Source organism: Zosterops lateralis (genome assembly GCF_965231275.1).
Source record: "Zosterops lateralis genome assembly, chromosome: 15".
In the NCBI taxonomy this organism is placed as follows: Eukaryota; Metazoa; Chordata; class Aves; order Passeriformes; family Zosteropidae; genus Zosterops; species Zosterops lateralis.
In genome coordinates, this window is record NC_139775.1 from 8,436,006 (window position 1) to 8,455,446 (window position 19,441).

Sequence of the window (19,441 nt, forward strand, 5' to 3'; positions counted from 1 at the left end):
CGTGTGCTCCCAGGGGAACAAATAAGCAAGGACCATTAACCTGCCTGTGTTTAGATTTGTTCTGAAATCCTGTCCTCTGCTTTTGGTAAGCATAATAGAGGTGAACATGACCTTTGCTGCAATCACACGGAGGGTTTAGGAGCCGAGGCTATAATACACTTGCTGAAATTAATCAGGGAAACGCAGCAGTGGGGGTAGCACTGCCCAACTGGATCCTGTCAGTCTTCATCAGGCTGGAGAGGAGCTCCTTAAAAGTGCAGCAAACAGGTCACGTAACGTCAACCCGGCATACCCAACGCTTTATTATGGACATAAATACTCCTGGAAATAAGCTCTGTGCTCTTGCAGCTGCCTGGCCCTGCTTGTGGCCATAGGCTCTGGTCAGCAGAGCCAAGCAGAAGGAGCCTCCCCCAGAGCCTGGCAGTATCTCCATGTCCCCAAGTGTTGGGAAAGATGGCACAGGAAGGACTTATGGATATGATTGTATGGTAAGAAATACTGCAGATGTAAAACCTGTGAGTGAAATAGAAATGAAAGCCAGTTTTGAGATGTAGGCATGGGAGGCAGGAAAACGGTGATTAGCTGGAGATGGGTTAAAGGACAGGAAAACAAAAGGACTCAGGAATGTTGCCTTTCCACTCTGCCAAAGGCATCAGGGAGAAAACAGATAAGAAAGTACTCTTTAGAGTTTAGAATATAAAATGATAGGGTAATATAGTAGTTCTTATAGGCTGCATGCAAAGTTTGTAGGTTCTATCTTGCACGGGTTGGTCACTGTAAATTAGAATATTCAACACAAAAAGAGATATAATGTATTGTAACAAGATGATCGCTCTCTTGCTCTTGCTCTTCTCCGCTCTTCCCTTCTGCCCTCTTGTCCTCTCTAGCTTCTCTCCTCTCTTACTCTCTCTCTCTTGCTCCTGCTTTTTCCGCCCTCTTTTCCCTTACTCTTACCCTGTTTCTACCCCTTAGACCTACCCTATCTCTCTCTCTCCCCTTTCTCTCTTTTGGAGTTTTGCTTCCGCCAAGGCTGGTGGCTGAAGGCAAAGCCCTCTTTACCCATGACCCTTGTAATAAAGCCATGTGTTTCTAGAATATCTCAGGTCTGCAAAATTCCTTGTCCCCACCGTCCACAGACGTTACTACATCCGGGAAGGGCAGGAAGGGCAGGACTGACCGGCAGCTGTTGTCCCCAGCAGCGTGGAAGGAGGTCTCAGCCCTGCGCAGGCCCAGGCGGGAGAAGGAGTGGAACATGGTGAGCGCCACGTCGCTGAGGGCGCCCAGCCCGTCGGGCTCCTCGAAGACGTTCTCCCAGTAGGAGCGCAGCCCCGGTGTGCCCGAGGGGTAGTTCCCGTACAGGTGATAGTCCAGCTGCCCAATGATCTCCTGGTTCACCACTGCCTCGAACTTGCGGGCGAAGAAAGTCGGCCGGGCAGTCTGCTGTGGGGAAAGGACAGGAAAAGATACTGAGTTCCCATTTCCAGACACCACACTTTGTCTTAAGCAACGGGCTGGATGTGAGGACATGAACTGTTTCTCTCCATGGGCAAAGATGACTTCAAAGATCACCTTTGGGACCATTCATCGTTAGGAGAGATGTTAAGATTCAGCTAAAAAACTACATAATTACTCAATGAAAATCCCTTCAGACCTGCTGCTTTGCTCAGGAAGGCTCTCCAAGTGCAGGAGGAGTAGGGAATGCTCCCCAAACACCCATGTTAGCCTGGAGACAGTGCACATGTTATACAGGGAGCAAAGTGTACTGTGACACTGGGGCTCAGAAGAGGCAGAGCAGCATTTTCTGTGCATGGATTTGCTGCTAGGAGGTGATAAGAGGTCTATGGGTGAGGCGCCATTTGTGGCTGAGGTTTCTCCACTTTTGAGTGGTCCAGCCCAGATTTTTTCTCTGCACTTGACACAATCTTGGGTGTATAACTGCTTTATGTGCTAATCAACTACCAGTAGCTTTCAAAAAGACTTTGTTTTGCCTTGTTCATATTTGAGCACGGGTCCTGAGGTGCCAAGGAGTTTGAGTGCCCCAGATGGTTGGAAAATTCTTTTGAGGATGCTCAGTTTTGCTCTGAGATGGCTCATGCTGTGAGCTTTGTGATCTCAGCTCTCTTTGTGCCTCGTGGGAACAGCAAGCCCCAGCCTTCTGGTGTCGTATGCTCATGTGAGGGGCTCTCACCACAAAGTGTCAGAAGCTGCCTTTACAACTATTCTGATTTTGAACTTTCCTGATTGTTTTCTGAAACATCGTTGTGGGTTCACAGCCTGGAGCAGGTCAGGCTCTGCAGTCTGGCAGGAATTTTTTAAGACTTGCCATTTATTCTCTGCTGGAGAATTCTCTGGGTCTGGTGTTTGGGGCAGCATAGTCTCTTTTAGATAACATCTCATTTGCTCTTTTTGTGAGTGCCTGTATCACTGACTTCAAGCATGCCTGATAGGCAGCACATTACAGTAGAGAAAAGATCTCTGTTTCAGAGCAGTCATCATTTCTGTGCTGTAGGGTAGCACATTCCCCATCCCACACAAAGCCTGAACAAACATGCTTTATGCAGGGAACCCCGAGGAGCTGGAGGGATGGAATTGCAAATCTGGTGACCTTGAAACAAGCGGCTGTTCATTCTCAATAGAATATACACAGGCCGGATACAGCCTCGAGACTGAGTGCACCCTGGAGCACAGGGCTCCCTCTCACGCCTGCCTTGAGGAAGCTATCACAAAGGAACTGATTAAACCTTTTAAGACAGTCCTGCCAAACCTGGGTGATCAAAACCTCATGACTAAGGCTCCCAAAACCACGAGATAAACTTTAATATGATCGTGCTGATGAATATAATAATGAAAATGGATTTGCCTAGTGCTATGTAAGTTTCTAGCACGCACATCAGTTACCTTCTAAGCTTTTTTAAAAGATGATAAACATTGCTTAACACTGAAAGCCAGGAGTTTTGTGAAATGATGAAAGCACCTGAGCTGGAACATTGGAAAAAACCTTTTGCAATAAACTCTCAATAGTTACCAAGTAATAGTGGTAACAGTCAGAGACGTGTCAAGCTTCCCTCCTTTCTAGCACAGCAGATTACCAATGTCAAGGAGCCTAAAGTGTTGCTTTGTGACCTTACCATGCAGGGGTACATCTCCAGGCCAAAACATAGGAGAACTTATCTTTCATTCTTTTGAAATTCAGATCAGACCTTCCTCACATCTCTTTCTCCATCTGCCTGATGGAGTCAAAGCCTCCCTTCCCTCTCCCTGCTGCAGCCATGCATTCAGCCAGCTCTCCACACCCAGCACGGGGGGAAGAGCCTCTCTGCAGGGGTGTGTTCAGTTACCTGGAAGCGGTGGAAGTCTGCTGGTTTGAAGTCATTGGGTGAGCAGCCACACCAGTCAACAATGTGCTTGTACTGACACTTGCAGCCCAGCTTCCTGTTCCAGTTGGTGATGCGCAGGTTGTTGTCCACCATGGAGTCACAGAATGGGCTGTTCTCCAGCACGGTGTGAAAGAAGGACTGCAACAGACACAGAGCACGTCACCATGTTTAGCTCCTCAAACTTCCACTTTCTCCTTCACTTCAGCTCATGGGCCCAAACCTGTCACCCTGAATTCTCTTGCTTTTGAGTCTTTGGATCTTTGCAGTGAGGTTCTCACCCAGCTTCATGAAAACAATGTATATTTTTAGAATTTATCTACTTGTGTTTACATATTTGCTCTCTGGGAGGAGAAATGTGATTGATGGTGATGTTCACCAATGGGGTCAGAGGGGTGGCAACCTGTATGGCAAATCTTTGGCCCTCTGACCAAAATGTATATAAGATGGAGTCAGAAAATAAAGACAGAGATTTCCTTGCTTGACCTGCTGCTGCCTGCCTTGTTCCTTGTGTGTTGTGAATAGCAACACAAACCTAATGCAGGTGACCTATTTTGGTTTGAAATGATAAAATTAACAAGCTCTATTGTTCTGCCACATACGAAACACACTCTGTGTGCCTGTATTCCACAGAGCATGGAAAAATCACAATACTTTACAGATCCATCCAAACTGTAAGATCACACAGCTGAGCTCCTGCTCCAAGAACCTGGGCCCAGAATAATTGCACTTCTACAGTGACCAGCTTTGGGCACTGGGAGAGCAAAGGACTCCAGGAAATGCACCAGTGCCAGCAATCATTTTATTTTTATTTCAGCTGTATGAGCAATTCTAAGAAATGGCCATTATTTCCTTTCTGTAAGTTACTCTCTGGTCTAATAGATTCAGGACTGTTTTTCTGAACAATGTGCTAATGGCATACTTCAAGTTGTTTCCCAAAACAATTGTTAAAACTACACCATCACCCTGGTTACTCTGATAAAAATACAGTCTCAGACAGCTCTTCTGTGGGTGTCTATCTTCAGCACTCTGAAATACATTGCTAGTTGAATGACTTTGTTCTGAAACATGCAGCTCACCCTAGGCACCAAAAGGACATTCTGCCTCCTGCATTTATGTCTGAAATCATAAGTATTTATTTGCTGACTCATGGCAGCATGGAATTCCTATTGGGCAATCCTAATTATATCATCATAGTATCAGCAATTACATAAACCATGTGTAATGGGGACTGATATAGCAGGTTAACAGGTCAGTGAAGGCAGGCCATTTTACAAAACCAGCTATGTATCTTGCAAAGAAAACCTTGTAGAAAAAAGCTATGGAATATCATCAATTTTAGCTCTGCAAAAGACCATTTTTGAAGCAGTGACTTCTCTTTAAAATCAGCAATAGTAAGATCTATAAATAACCAGCATAACATTAGCATGGCTGGCCCCCAAATAATCCCCCTACCCTTTTTAATGTTAAATGACAGCCCAGTGAATATGGATTTTATGCTTGAACTGTTTGGTTAAACCCATAAAGGCATCCATTCTCATTCAAGCGAGAGGGGAAAAAAAACCCTACCCAATTACCCATTGCCCTGTGTCCTTTATAGCAATACAGGAAAAAGGAATTTCTCTAGATAATGGATGAAAAGGTTATCAGAGTAGAGAGAAAAGGTGATTTTAACAGAAACGGGATTAAAAGAAGATTATGCAACATGCATGTGGAATAATAAACCTCTATCAAAAGATAACAATTGCTGTGCTCCACCACAAGCTAACGAGCCAAGATTTGCAAGATCAGTGTCATCCATCCCTCAAAATGTTCAGGAACCATGAATGGGTTTAAAGGCAGTCATCAGCTCTTCCCTGGGCTGGCTGACTGCTGCAGCCTGTGGAGCAGAGCCTGGCAAGCCAGGGGAGCGGTGTACCTGCTGGGGCAGGTGTGGCACAGGCTGCCACCACGGCTCTGTGCTCTCCCTGCAGACACAGGGATACTCCCTGCACATTCCTGACACACTGCTGCACGCCAGGCAAAACCTCACACTGCTGTGCACTCCCCTTCTGCATCACTTGCAGCCAGAGCGACTCCTGAGTGATCTAAATGATTTGTGACTGTGCCTTCTAGCTGAGTTTTGAACAGAACAATAAACCTTTGTTTGCAGGGTTTATATTTTTAAAGAAAAGCGCTGGATAATAGCAAGGAAAGCTACTTATGAAGACAATTCGCCATCTCTAATATCCTTCAAAAGCTTTGTGCAGGAACAATTTGCAAGCAAAGGGCAGCTGGATTTTTGGTTGTTCAGTTACAGATTAATAGGCTTAGAAGTATAAAACAAAGACACTCTTTGCAAAAAAGTCCCACAAACAAACAAAACAATAAACTGCAAAAGATGTTCTAACCTTAAAGGCTTACTCATTACAGAAGTTAAATTTTCATTACCCACTGTGAGATGTTCCAAAGCCCAGTGACATCAGGTGAAAGCCCCTCTGATTTTGGTCAGATCTTTGGGACAAGCACAGACATTGCAGGTTTGAACACAGAGAGGGATCCTTTGCACTCACATACCTCGGCAGGAAGCAGTGTGTAAGAGTAAAACCTCTTCATCTTTGTCACCAGATCATCATTCGAAAAAGTGACATATTCCACAAACTTCCTGTTCAGGAGGAACCAGTCGGAGCCCCCATCCACGGTGATTCCCTCTGGGATCTTGCGGTCCCCCAGGCGCCACATGTGTGTGTCACACTCCAGGAAGAGCCGGTCCAACCCTTGCTTCCTGATAAATCTGAGGGAATACAACAGGAGCCATTCAACCTTAGTTTGTATTTTGCCATCATCAGGAGCTTTAGAAATAAAAAGCTGCTTTCTAAACCAAAAAAGGATCAAAAGGTCACTTGTTTATATTTTTGTTTTACTCTTAAATAATGTAGAGAGGTTTAATAAATGATTAATCAGTTATATGTTCCAGAGGCAAGGATCAACAGATTGCTTTTAAGTATCATTTACACCTTCTGCTGTCCTAAGGTTGTGTAGGTGACAGAGCTAGAGGGCAGGAAAGTCCATAATGTTCATTAACTCTGAACAAACCCTTACAAAAGAACTGCAACATGAACAGGAACTAAACACAATCTTTTCTCTCTAAATAAATTCAGATTTAAGAAACAGGAAAATGTACATAAAGGTAAAATGACCAATTTTCTACTATGCTATTATTTAATTAATTTTTCTATAGGGATATAGCCAATTAGGAAGAAATACCATTGTTTGCTCTTTGCTCTAGAATGAGCAAGTTTGCTCCATTTTCAAGTCTCTGGGGAACAATGTTTTGTTATTGCTGAACCATGAATTAAAGGAGCAACTGCAGAACTGCAAAGTAATGGAAATGAATTATTTGAGACTGATATAAGAGGAGAAAAGGTGGGAAATCAATCTGTGTTTGAAAACACTTTGGACTGGATGCCCACTCATGTTTTGAGACTGTCTGATGCAGATTTCTGTTTGTTATTTCATTTGGGAATGATTTCCCCGGAGGAGAAGCAGGGCAGCTGTGAATTAGCACCAAGCAGGGCTGAGCACCATCCACCCCTGTTGGATGTGAGCACTGGACACATCCGACACGTTCTGAGAAGTAACAAATGCTCCCTGAGCACACACTACAGCAACCTACAGCCCCAGCCCTCCGTGGGTGCAGGACCTGCAGGATAACAACACCTGTGGCACCTACAGCCAGAGGGGCACAGCCTTCCCTTCCTGAACCAACACACAGCTGTGCCAGGGTGTTTCAGATCAGCAAGTCAAGATGATACTTTAGTGGTCCTCAAACACATGCTACTGAAGGAAAGGGAAAAGAATAAAAGTTTAGGAACAACAAACACCAGAGCCTTCTGGAGCCCTGCATCTGGGAACATGAGCATTACCCCCGCAGGCCAATCCCTGGTTCAAGTTCTGTTCCATACCAATCAAAGAACTGAGATGCAATTACGAAATGGTGCATATTAATTTTCAAAAGGACCGTAAATGACTTCAGGGTCTATGTCCTACTGATAGCTGTGCCTCTTTTCACAGTATGAGAAGAGCTCCTCTGTTAACACAACAGGGCTGAAAACACGTAAATGAGAGTAGAGAAATTTTTCTTTCCATGAACAAGTTTCTAATTTCATGTTCCATTATGAAGGATAATAGAAAAGTCTTGCAATTTTAATGCAGTGCTCTGGAATGTAATCTTCAAATTCAATATTTATGCAGTTATCTCCAAATCAAATATTAATGTGCCTGAAACTTTGGTCATTTATTTATTTCTCTTCAAAACTAAATGCTCATTAGAGTTAATTATTTTAAGAAAATAACAGGACTTTATCGACTATATTTAAATAGGAACATAAAGTTCTTTTCCATGAAGTAATTTCTTTCAACTGCTATCTCTACCAATTTATCACCTTTTACTCTCCTTTTCAAATAGAAGGTTCTTTGACTGCAATAGAAACCCTCAAACAAAAAAACCACCAGGCTATTTCAAAAACTGCTCTATGTGGAAACCGCCTCAGCCTGTTTGACATGACACAGCTCCCAGCTCCCTGGTACTATAACAGCTCCAGCTTTATTGTCTGAACTTGGCAGCAGAGGAGCATGACCACACTCGAGATGAGAAGAAGGTCCCAGCAAATCCTGACTCACAGCTTCATGCTTTCCAAAATAGTTGACAGGCTCCTTTTTTTCTATACGTGCACAGTTCTATGGGGTTTTTTGAGCTAACAGCTTGGAAAAGCAAATCTCAGGATATGGAGGGAAATAAGCCAATTCCTGGAAGTACAGCTGTTTTCACAACAAACCTCAGCCCCCAAATCTTATACAACTGGGTTAGTAGAAGAAAGTAAATGTACTTTTCAATCACCCAATCTCCAGCAAGGCAGCACAGCCCAACTGAAGAGCTGCAATGCCTTTGGAGATCTCCAAAGAAATGACCCTTTTGGTTGTGCTTCTTGAAACCCTTGAAACAAACATCACACCAGGTTTCAGATATACAACAGCTGAACAGAAAGCAGGTGTTTTTCAGAAGGATCACCCTTACTGAGCCTCTTCACACACAGTCATTACACCTCAATGAAACAAGGCATTAGCAAAGCAAATGATTTCTGTGGCCTAGGAAGCAATGATTCATCCAAGGGGCTGTGAAGACACAGCTCTCCACTGGATGATTGCTTGCTGCTCATTTATGTTCCCTGGGAGCCAAGGGGACCAAGTGTATTTCAGATCTGCTGGAAGCTGAATAGGAGAGGCTGCTGGCACAGAGAGCTGAACTGCAACCAAAGTAGAAAAGGTGGATGAGGCCCCCTTTTTTCCCCTCCAGGCTCTCTTCTAGGATGACTGATGCTTCCAGCTCCTCCAGCAATAGCGATTTTGGCACTCAGGCAGGCAAGAACTTACTCTAAGCATATTGAATACTGCCTGAGGGAAAGGGAAAGGAGTATTTGTATGCCACATAAGCCTTTTCAAGAAATGAAAAACTCCTGAACACTACAAACAGTTCATAAAGATTCTTGACTAGCCATCCAAGAATGATTGCAGCCACCTCTGAAAAGAAAGATAGGAAGATGGAGGGCAAAATCATGACCCTACGGATTTGTTTCTAGGCTCATGCTGTGTTTCATTAGTTTCTAGTTATGCTCAAGGGAATACCAAAACAGTAAATTTTATAAAGCCATGCCAAGCTTCAGAGAGAGCAATGAAATACAAAAAAAGGGTGGTTTTTTTCCATCGTCTTTCTCTCTTGGGTCTCACAAAACAGCTTGCAGATAGCTCCCAAATTAAAAGTAGGGGAAAAAAAAAGGGCTTAGTAATAGCATTTCCTTAACTTTAGTCAATGTGGAAGAATTCAAGTGCTTCCTGTCCCCCTGAACATCAGGTAAGACTGGCACATTTCTGCCAGTTGCAAATGCACTGGCCAGGACAATGATATCCAACTGAACCAAGGTATGGTTGGCCAAATACAACAGAGATTATCATCAACTAAAGACAACTGGCCTTTCTCCTGATCTAAAATAAAAACAACAGAAGGAAAATAACAATGATAGGAAAAGAGTCAACCAGGACAAAACAGAATTCAAATAAGAATAGGGTTAAGAAAAGCATGCCATTTTGCCTTATTTCATAGAACACTCCATCTAAGACATCTTATGCTTCCCCTTATCAATTTAAATCTTCCTAAAGAGCCTCCAGTTTTGAGGGCCTGGGATTACAGTCAAAAATAAGCAGGAAACACAGGATATAAGGAAGGTGTGTCAGCATCTGAGCTCAGCAATCAGTGACACACATGAAAGGTGCACTGTGCCCTGTGTGTGGATGCAGCCTCACAGTTCACACGGTTCCAGAGAGTGATTTTTATACTTTGCTAAAAAAACCCTACAGCCTGCAGCACATGGTCTGCCACTGAGTACAGATGTCACACCGGCGAGCTCATGATTGCAATCCTGCTCAGGGAACTCCTCTTACTTTGTAGTTTATTTAAATATTTATAAATGCATTTCAGACGAGATTCTAGGAGTCTGTAACACATATAGCATTTGTAACTTGTGTAGTTACACAGTAGTCATAGTCCTACAGCATGAGTATAAACACAGCTCAGCTCTTATGATATGTTCTAACTGCTAATAAATATTGTCACACAGTTACTTAATATCAGCAAAAAACATCGCAATCAAATATCCTCATTTTGGATAGTTTTCTCCAAGGGACAGGGCAAACCACAGCAACTTGTAGAGACCCTTGCTCCTGAATGCTCCAATTACACAGCATGTAAGTCAGAGAGTTTGCTGTTTTCTGTTTCCTGAAGTTTATGAATGAGTAAAACTTCCTAAAGTACTGGAGGCTATCAGATTGCTAAATGCCATTTATCAGTAACTTTATCACTAAAAGGTTTTTTTCTGGAAAGAATATATTTTATAAGGTGAAAAGGTTTCTTCCTAAATGTTTCCTGTTTCTGGCCTCTTGCCTAGAAAACCTCCCACTGACATTTCACTGTTAACCAGGTACACCTACCCAGGACCTCATCATCATTACTCAGGATTTAAGATTAAGAGCCATGAATAAAAGTTACAAAACTCCAGCAAAACAATTCCTCACAAATCAAAAGCCAATATCAAAGCAAGAATCTGTAGAGCTAGGAGCTCCACTAGCTTCATGTCCATGTTTCCCTAAGTGTATGTGGACAAGCTCTGCATCCTTTGACTTCATCTGTTCCTCTTTTAATTGTCTTTAGACAAAAATTTGAGAAAGAAAGTCCATTTCAATGAAGAAAGTCAAGTAAATATTTTTACAGATGAGAAATGTGAGAGACACTTGCCAGCAGTGTTTGCACAGCCACTCTGGAAACACTTACCAGAGTCAATCAGCTGGGAAGCACCAAACAGTAATTTGCAGTATAGGTGACCAACTAGAAAGCACTGAACAATAATTTGACAATCTTGAGTGTAACAGTTGCAGGAAGTAATTAGTGAGCAATCTCTGGGCTACCTCACATCTCCATAAACCAGGCACTGAAAAATTCTTTATAATAATCAGATTAATGAATCCCAAACCTGTGCGGAGCAGAATCATTTCATGCCTGCTCAGGGTGGAAATCCTGGCCTCCACTGAGTGTGCTGAGTCCAGCTGACCCTGATTTCACTCCATTTCCATGAGTAACTCTATCCTACCAAGGATTAAACAATATTTACAACATCTGAAATAATTAACAATTGGCTATTTAAACACAATGTCTATATGGTACCAGGTATTCATCTGCTTTTCTAAGGATAGGATGTTGCAGTTTGTTTCCTGAGACCTTTTCCTGTCATGCTGAAAGCCTCCAGGGATGACCCCCATTCCCAAAATGAAGCTGAAGCTTGAAAAGGGGAACAGTGTCAAACAGAAATAGCACCTACTTAGTCTGTCAGGATGAGGAAGATTTCTACCCAGTGTGACATGCATCGTGTGGAAAGCACAGAACAAACAATTCCTGCTGTTTCAAAAGGCCTTGAAAATAACTCTCAGTACAGACAGAAATGATGGAAGAGAAAGAATAATTGTAACTTGCTTTTCAACGTGCTTTAACTGTGGCATCCTAAAGGCAATTGCTATGAGGTAAAAAAAAAAATGTTATGAGAGCAGAATTCTTATCTTTCGTTAATTCCCTTGCTCAGAAGAAAATATTTAAACACATTACTGTCTCAACAATTGCCCAAAGCTTTAATGTCAATGCAGAAACAAACAGCTTTAATGTCAATACAGAAACAAACATCAACAATATCAGAAAGAATTTCTCTCTTGACTGAACTTGCTCTGGTAAGATTTGGCTTATTTCCTGATTGGGCTTATATCAGGAGCAAAAGCCAAAGACATAAATAAGCACACAAATTAAATGCTTTAGCAGTTTTGCCCACTGTGCTAAATGTTCAGGAGTTACCAAGGAACACAAGGAAATCTTACTTTTAAATGTGATTAGTGTTTGTCACCTGCATGTCTGCATGTCTCATGACAGAGGGAATCCAGAAAATCCAGGTGACACAGCCACCAAAAGTAAGACAGGGCTGAGAAATGCAGTTTGTGATGTTTGTTTCTGGAGTTTCTGTGGGTCTGCAGAAGCTGAACAGCAAGTGATGGCAACAAGGAGCTCTACTGGAAGGATGTTTTGACAGTCCATGTTACCACAGTTGTTTTCAAGGTATGTTAAACACTTTGATGTTTAGTGTGTAATTAAACCTGGGGCAGACTCCTGCTGCCACACACACTGGGCAATAGGAAGTTTAGATCATTTACAGCACAGCAAAAATGGTACAGTAATTTGAATACCTCTTTCAAGATACAAGTTCACCTTGAAATATGTTCAGTGTGTCCCTTCTCAATCAATGGCATCTCTATGGAAGCCAAGCAGCCATGGCATTTAGGGTATTCCACATGAGATGCTGTTGAAAGTTGATGACATTTTATCTGGTCATTATTCCATCTCTATGTGGACATGATGAGACTTTCCAAGCTTACAATAGATACCTCATATGCTGTGTAATTGGTTTCTGCTTCTTTCATATGCAATCTTCCCATAATACCCATTTAATGCTTTAGTCCTAGCACATCTTTGTATTCTATTTAGAAGAAATTTCTCATGATTCTTTCTTCTTCTCCTCCTTTTCCTATATATTAACTTCCACTGGATTTGAAAAACTTTTCTTTCCACCTTCTCTCTTTCAAAGGAGAAGTTTCTTTTTCAAAGTCTTAAAAAGCCTTAGTGTTTCTCAATATTTTAATGTTGCAGCCCAGAGATCAAAATCAAAAAAACTTCTAAAATTCTTCAGTTGTAGGAAACTTGCAAAGTCTATTTTTTGCAGTAATGACTCTACTAGGAATTGCCTTGTTTTGTCAACAATTCCATGCACTTCCTTGTGAGCATAAAGCTCAAGAGACTTTCAAAGACTTTCCTGTGGGTTTCTTTCCCCCACCCTTCACTTACACAGTATCTTTTATGTGATACTGAAATGGCTTTTAGACGGTCAGAAATGAAATGGCTTCTTCTTACCGCCAGGGAGATCGTAACTCAAGTGATTTTGTTTATTTTTATATTAAATAAGCAAAACTACAAATGATGGTATGCAGAGATGTGGCATGAACTCACCACAGACAGACTCAATGATACGAAACCTGACGTTTTGTCATCTGTTTGTCTCCAATGAATGTCTTCTCTAGAAGGTTTCTTGTCTCCTCACCTCCTTGCCAGTGACTGAGGGCAAGTGTGAGTCCCTTCTGTAAAGGTTTTCAAGCTACCAGATCAGCCCACTGACCTGTGGGTACACTAGGGCCAACAACATCTGTCCAGCTTAAAATGATGTTTCCTGTCATAACCATTTTATAAAACGCCTCAGGACCTCAGATGAGAGGGCTGTTTACATGGCTGCAAATGAAGTGTGCTGCTCAACGTTCTTAAACAGCAATAAGATTCCTGATTATTTTAAGAGTATCTCAATTTTCACCTCCTTCCTGATTGTATCCTTGCCCCATAAAGTATGGCTTCTTCAAACCTTCTCACCTGAAGCACCTTCCTGAACCAGTGGATGATCTTGCTTGTACACTCTAAGAACAAAGAACATCCTGCTTAGTCCCACGTCAAGACATATGGCTGGTTTTGTTTCTCTTTGCACTGACAGCTTAGAGCACTGTTTTCCAAGCCTGAGCAGAAATAAAAGCCCTACAAGGAGGTGAATTGTCAAGCTGAAGCAGTAAAGGCTTTATGGCTCCCCTAATGCTTAGGCTAAAGCGCTAAGAACATTTGAAAGTTAGCTGTAATGTCTAAATTTTTAAAGTGCAGTCTCTTTGCAGAGAAGATGCATGTTGCTATCTCCATCGCTACACTTCTCATGCAACTGTTGGGCTGAACTACTTCCAAGCAAAAAATAGATCTTAGTCCATGTGCTCCAGAATACTCAAGTGTTCTAAAAAATTCAGCAAGGAAAGTATGAGGCTGAGGGTAATTTGTGCTAAAGGAACCACCAAATATGTTACATGAACAGCAGTGTAAGTGCTGCTAGGACCTGTGGTTAAACTATTCCAACAGCAGTGATAATTAATCCATTTTTCCCCCTAGTATTTGGGTACTTACTGGGCAATTCATCAGTGCAATACACAGCAGTGTGATCCATTTTCCTAACTGACCACTAAACCCCCATCAACCCCATGTACAGCACTCCAACAAACAGCATGTGCCACTGAGGACAAAAGGCAATGGAGGTGAAACAGATGTGTGCCAGCAGTGGAGATTTTGGGAATGTGCTCCAATCCTTCAGTAGCTAAGGTTTCTCCAGCCTCTGAGAACTGGGATGGGATTGTGAATGCTCCTTGGTGCAGTTCACAAACACCTCTAAAATGATCTGGAACCCTGAAACCAGAAAGGGGACAAAGCAACTGCAAAGAACAGCAGTAATGAGGGGGAAAAAAATCAGCAGAAGTAAAGAATATGGACACATTCCAAAATTTTAAGGGCCTTTTCTTTAGCTGTTTGTATTTTGCTATGAGCTCAAGATTCCTCTAAGATCTAACAGCATCCAGCCTTCTCAGCATGTTTACAGTTTCCCAAATGACTGCTGTGGAGAGGTTTCCCTACAAGCCCCTCCTTTTCCTGCCTGTCATTGAAGGTGTCACATTTGACTGTCTTTATATTTTATAATACATCCAACAGATGCTGCTCCTGCCAAAAAAGAAAAAAAATCTTCTGCGTATTCCAAATTACAAAAGCTTATACAACTACCAGGTTATTCACTTGTTTTTAATAGTCTAGAACACTGGAAAGAGGAGGAAATGTGTTGTCCATTAAGCACTATGCAACAACTCCAGCCATTGTGTGTAATTTCATTTCATACATCCACCTCTGTCAGGAAATAATGCTCCTCCAGCTGAGTGAAGGAGCTATTTTCATGTCCACTCTCTTTGCTGAAGCCACTAAAGGAAAATCAGAGCAATGCACTTTTTCATTACTTTGGCATAACTAAAAGAAAACTTAACTCTATAAAAGGAAGCGTGGTTTCTCTCCTTATTTGGCAGTAAAACATGTACTGATTGTGAACATGGCTTGAATACAAAGTACACTGTAATTGAGCTGGACAAGCATTTCAGCTTTAAGATGGCACTCCTAATCTTTCTCTGTTGTATGATCCAAAGAATATGATGACTTAAAATTAAGTTTTCAGTTGTTTACAAGGCAGACTTAGACAGTTGAAAAGCTTATTGATTAGGTGCCATTATTCATCCACAAATTAAAATTAAAAGTATCAGCAGGAGTTATACATTGCTTTCAATTATATTTAGATGTTGTGCTCCTGTATTATTAGCTCATGTTTTGAGAAAAACACTTTGGACCAGCTAAATCATTATTGCACACAGGGCAGCAGTCAGTACAGTCCAGTCCAAGGTCCTCTCCCTTATTATAGCTTGAATTAGTTGCTTTAAACAAAAAAAAACAAAAAAAAAAAAACAAAAAAAACAAAACTGTTCCAGTGTGTTTTGAGATAGGATATCCAAAGGGAGTTCTCTTCTATTGCCCAATAACATGGACTGTGTTCTAAAAGCTGTTCCATTCTTTTTTGCTTAACTTTTTGCTGCCAATCCTTGAGGCTGTTGTTTCTCTCTGGACCTTACTAAGCTCTTGGCCATACCCCATTCTCTTCATGGGGTCTTTTCCCCTGGGCTGTGACAGGACAAAGCAAAGAGCAAAATTTTAAAACTGGAAAAATTAATAGGAAAAAACCCCACATCTCTTACTCTGACAATGAGCAAGTCACTGAGCTTAGCTGTGGAAATTCCCCAGGCAAAGGTCACAAGAGGTTGGGAGAATATTGTAAAGCAGCACCACTACAACACTCCTCTGCTCCCTGGGGACACTGGCTGTAGGACATGGACACGGGGTGACAGCCTCAGTGGGCCTTTGCTCCTGGCTCACCTGCCTGAGCTTGTAGGAGGTATTTCAGCCCAGAAGATTTAGCATTCTGACTTCAGGGATAAACCTCACTGGTAAGACACACACCTGGGGCACTCAGTGAAAGTCAGGTGGGAATTGCATGTCAGATGGGGAGAGCAGAGGGTACACTGAGCAGTTTAGTCAAGACTGAGTCAATCAAACACTAAACATGAAACATCAGGATAGAAATCTTCACTTTAGGTATTTCTCTCTCAACGGGTGGATGTACAGCTGGAAATTCACACACAATACAAACAGGGGATAACTACTTTTTGATCTGCTTTTCAAAACAATTGAATGAATTTTTACCCAACACTGGCATTACTCAGAGGCGTTTGCAGCTGCTGGCTTGAGTGTGTCTACAGCTGCCTGGGCTGTGCAGGAGGAGAGAAGACATTCTGCCTCCCTGACAGAAAATCTGGGGACATGCCAAAGGGGAATGTGAAAGGATCCATTCAGCCAGTGGTCAGCACTGGGAGCACTTATGGGACTCAGGGATTAGGCAACTGTGGCAGACAGGGATGGCAATTCTGCACTCATGTCCCAAATCATGTTCCCTGATGCACAGAGAATTTATGGTAGAAATACAGGAAAAAAAATTACAGTGATATATTGCAATAAACTAAAGGGTATTCAGTTGTTTATACAAAGAGAACCACTGAACTACTAAATGAGTTTGCTGTTCCTGTGATGGAAGGACAAGCGGCACATTTGCTCATTTCATTATTAAATTAATATCAGCTTAGCATGTTTAATTGATCTAAATTGTTCTGATCCAGCTGAAGTCGGCATGTTTAAACCAGCCTGATGTTGGTGTGTCATAATCCATTAGTTATTTTCCTTAGCCAGCTCAGGGAATTTGAGAAGACTCAGGAGACCAGAGGAGCAAGGAGGCAAGAGACCAGCTGCTTTTCCCTGACTCTTTCTCTCCTCTTTTCCACACTAACTCTGCTGTCGATCACCATTGCCAGCTGGAGCTGAGTCTGCCAATCACTCTGACACTCTGCATTTCCCAAACCGGGGACTCTCCTGTGAAAACTGTTGACTTGGCTTTAAATATGACTCCTCACAGGATTATTTTTTACTACCTGCTCTAGAATTTGTGCATGCACAAGATGAATGCTCGTGAGGATTTAATTTAAACAGGAACATGACAGAATTGATAAATCTGGTGACAAGAGTAAGAACGGCCAAGAAGAGAGAGAGACTTGTGAGTTATTCTGCCTCCCTGCTGTGCTGAACACGCGACTCAGTGTGTCACATTCTCTGGGTACACTTGACATTTTACAGAATAAAGGGAAGACCTGGTGACCCAAGCAGAATAAAACAATATTTTTAGAAGCAAAGCCACTGGGACTCAGCATATGGAGTTGCTGGAAGTGCAGCAAGACTGCTGTTATGGTACAAAACCAGCAAAAAAGAAAAACAGCAAAACTATGAATAAATAGGAAAACACTGCAGTCACATGGGAAACTTCTTTCATCTGCAGAGGTTGTGAAAGCCTTTGGAGGATGGTGTTTGGTCACTGCTGCTCCCTCAAACCACAACGGCAAGTTTAAGGATAACTGATGTCTGGTGAGAAACACAGCACTTTCTCTTCTCTGGGAGACCTGTGCAGGGTGGAGGAAGATGGATTTTGATTCAAGGACCTCCAAACTTTAGTGAACTGTGGTGGCTCCAGCCACCATCCTCACTCTTACTGGCATTGCAGGCTGCTACAGGCTCCCACACCAGGGCTCTGGCCATGCCAGGTGTGCTGCAGAGCTCAGCTCACCCAGGTCCTGCTCACCAGAGTGCCTGGGGCCACCTGGGCAGTGCTGGTGTGTGGGGCAATTGCCACTTGCTCACAAAACATCAACCTGTGCCAAGTCCACAGGGGATGCAGCATCAATTTGCTTAGTGCCTCTCTCCCCACAAAAAGTCTCTGACCCTGGGAAGGAGTCACTCTGGGCCAAGAAACATCCTCAGAGAAGGGTTTCCTCCTCACTCACTCCTCTTTCCTGGACTAGGGATTTCTTCAATCAGGTAATTCTGGAAAACCATCACCACACAATAATTCTCAGTGCCCTGGTAAAAATAAGGTGAGGAAAGGACCAGCTCACCTTGCATTGTCCCTCCCGTGTGATTTCAGGAAGTTCATATCACGGTATCTGGACAGGAATGCCACGAGCTGATCGTTTGTCCTGCAAGAGAAAGAACAAAAGGTGCACAAATTACACTGTGAAAACCACTGTCCAGAGCAATTTATAGATTTATTGTTCTCATCTGGGGACCACTCTCAGATTCTGAAGGAGGTGGTTCCAAAAAAAAACTTCCATCCTGCTGCTAAACTTCAATGACCCTCTCTGCTCAGGAAAGCATACTTGGAAGGAAGCACAGATTTATTACACCTTAACGAATTTCTTATCAACCCGTAGCAGGTATTTTAAGCACTATAAGAGAGGATGTATGAAATAATACTGCTCAACACTTTTTAAGTATGAAAACCCAGCTGCAAGATGACTGCATTGATAGTTCCATTTTATATGCTTTACTAGATACTTCCTGGGGAATTTGGTTCAGTGTCTATTGGCATTTTATTTGTTTTCATTCTGTAACAGAGAACAGGCCAAGGTTGGAATGCATAATGCAAGAGAATTTTGATGTCAAAAAGGCAATATAATCAACAGAAACAAAGGAATTTAGAAGGTTAATTCCCATTAGTGTGAGAGACAATCTGACACCAGCATTTTCAAAATTTCAGCTGACATGTCCAAGAATGTATTTATGCTCCACAGCTTTTGTGGTCTGTTATTTCTTTAACAACGGAGCAAAACTGTTCTCTGTTTATCCAGGTCAGCATATTTACAAAAACTGAATAAATCACTTTAAAAAGATCTTAATCTCCTGAATTGCACTCAAACCCACAACCTTATGGATACAACACCATTTAAGCAATGGTCTGTAATGATGCTGGTGGCAGAAAGAGTCAAGATGAAAGAGCTGTCAATGGTACTGTATTTTGAAAACATTTCATTATTATAAGCCACAGAAAACCAAGTTAAACCTGAATGTGTTTAACTCTACAAAACGTGTTTAACTTCTGGGGTCAGGCTGCAAAAACTTGGAAATGTTACCAGCAAAGTAAACTATTTTAATAATCTCATTGATTTTATCTAGACCAAATGAATTATCTGTCAATCAACCATCCTGCCAGACAGGGCCCTGAGACCCTCCTCCTTTACTCCCTCGTGTGGGCTGCAATACCTCCCAGGGTCAGACTCTGCATCCCAATTTGGCAAACTCAGAAACCATTTTCTGTATAGTAAGCTGTGCAGATTTTCACATTTGCTGCTCCAGCGACTCTCCATCTTACTGGGATGAATAGGCATTTAGTGAATTTACTTAGCAATGCTTCCACATGAAATGCTTTCAATGGCTGACATCTTCGGGTGAGTTTCTAGGCAAAAGCTGGCATGCAAAGATGATCTTTAGAAATATAATCAAGTTTGGAAGTGCTTGAGCTTTAATTTCCTTACAGGATAAAAATCAAATCAACCAAAGTAACAATCCACACCACGCAATAAAACATTATCCTTTCTAGATTGCTCACCAACCTGCATTT

General features: G+C 42.2%; 1 protein-coding gene across 1 annotated transcript in view; it reads right to left on the reverse strand.

The window, feature by feature from the left end:
• Positions 1 to 19,441, reverse strand: part of XYLT1 (xylosyltransferase 1) — a gene marked incomplete at its 5' end in the record, with an annotated part of 174,410 nt that overhangs the window by 17,426 nt on the left and 137,543 nt on the right. The window contains 4 exons of the mRNA XM_083872725.1: positions 1,178 to 1,440; positions 3,339 to 3,515; positions 5,931 to 6,147; positions 17,940 to 18,020. Of these exons, the coding sequence (XP_083728851.1) occupies positions 1,178 to 1,440; positions 3,339 to 3,515; positions 5,931 to 6,147; positions 17,940 to 18,020 (738 nt within the window). The remainder of the gene's footprint in view (positions 1 to 1,177; positions 1,441 to 3,338; positions 3,516 to 5,930; positions 6,148 to 17,939; positions 18,021 to 19,441) is intronic.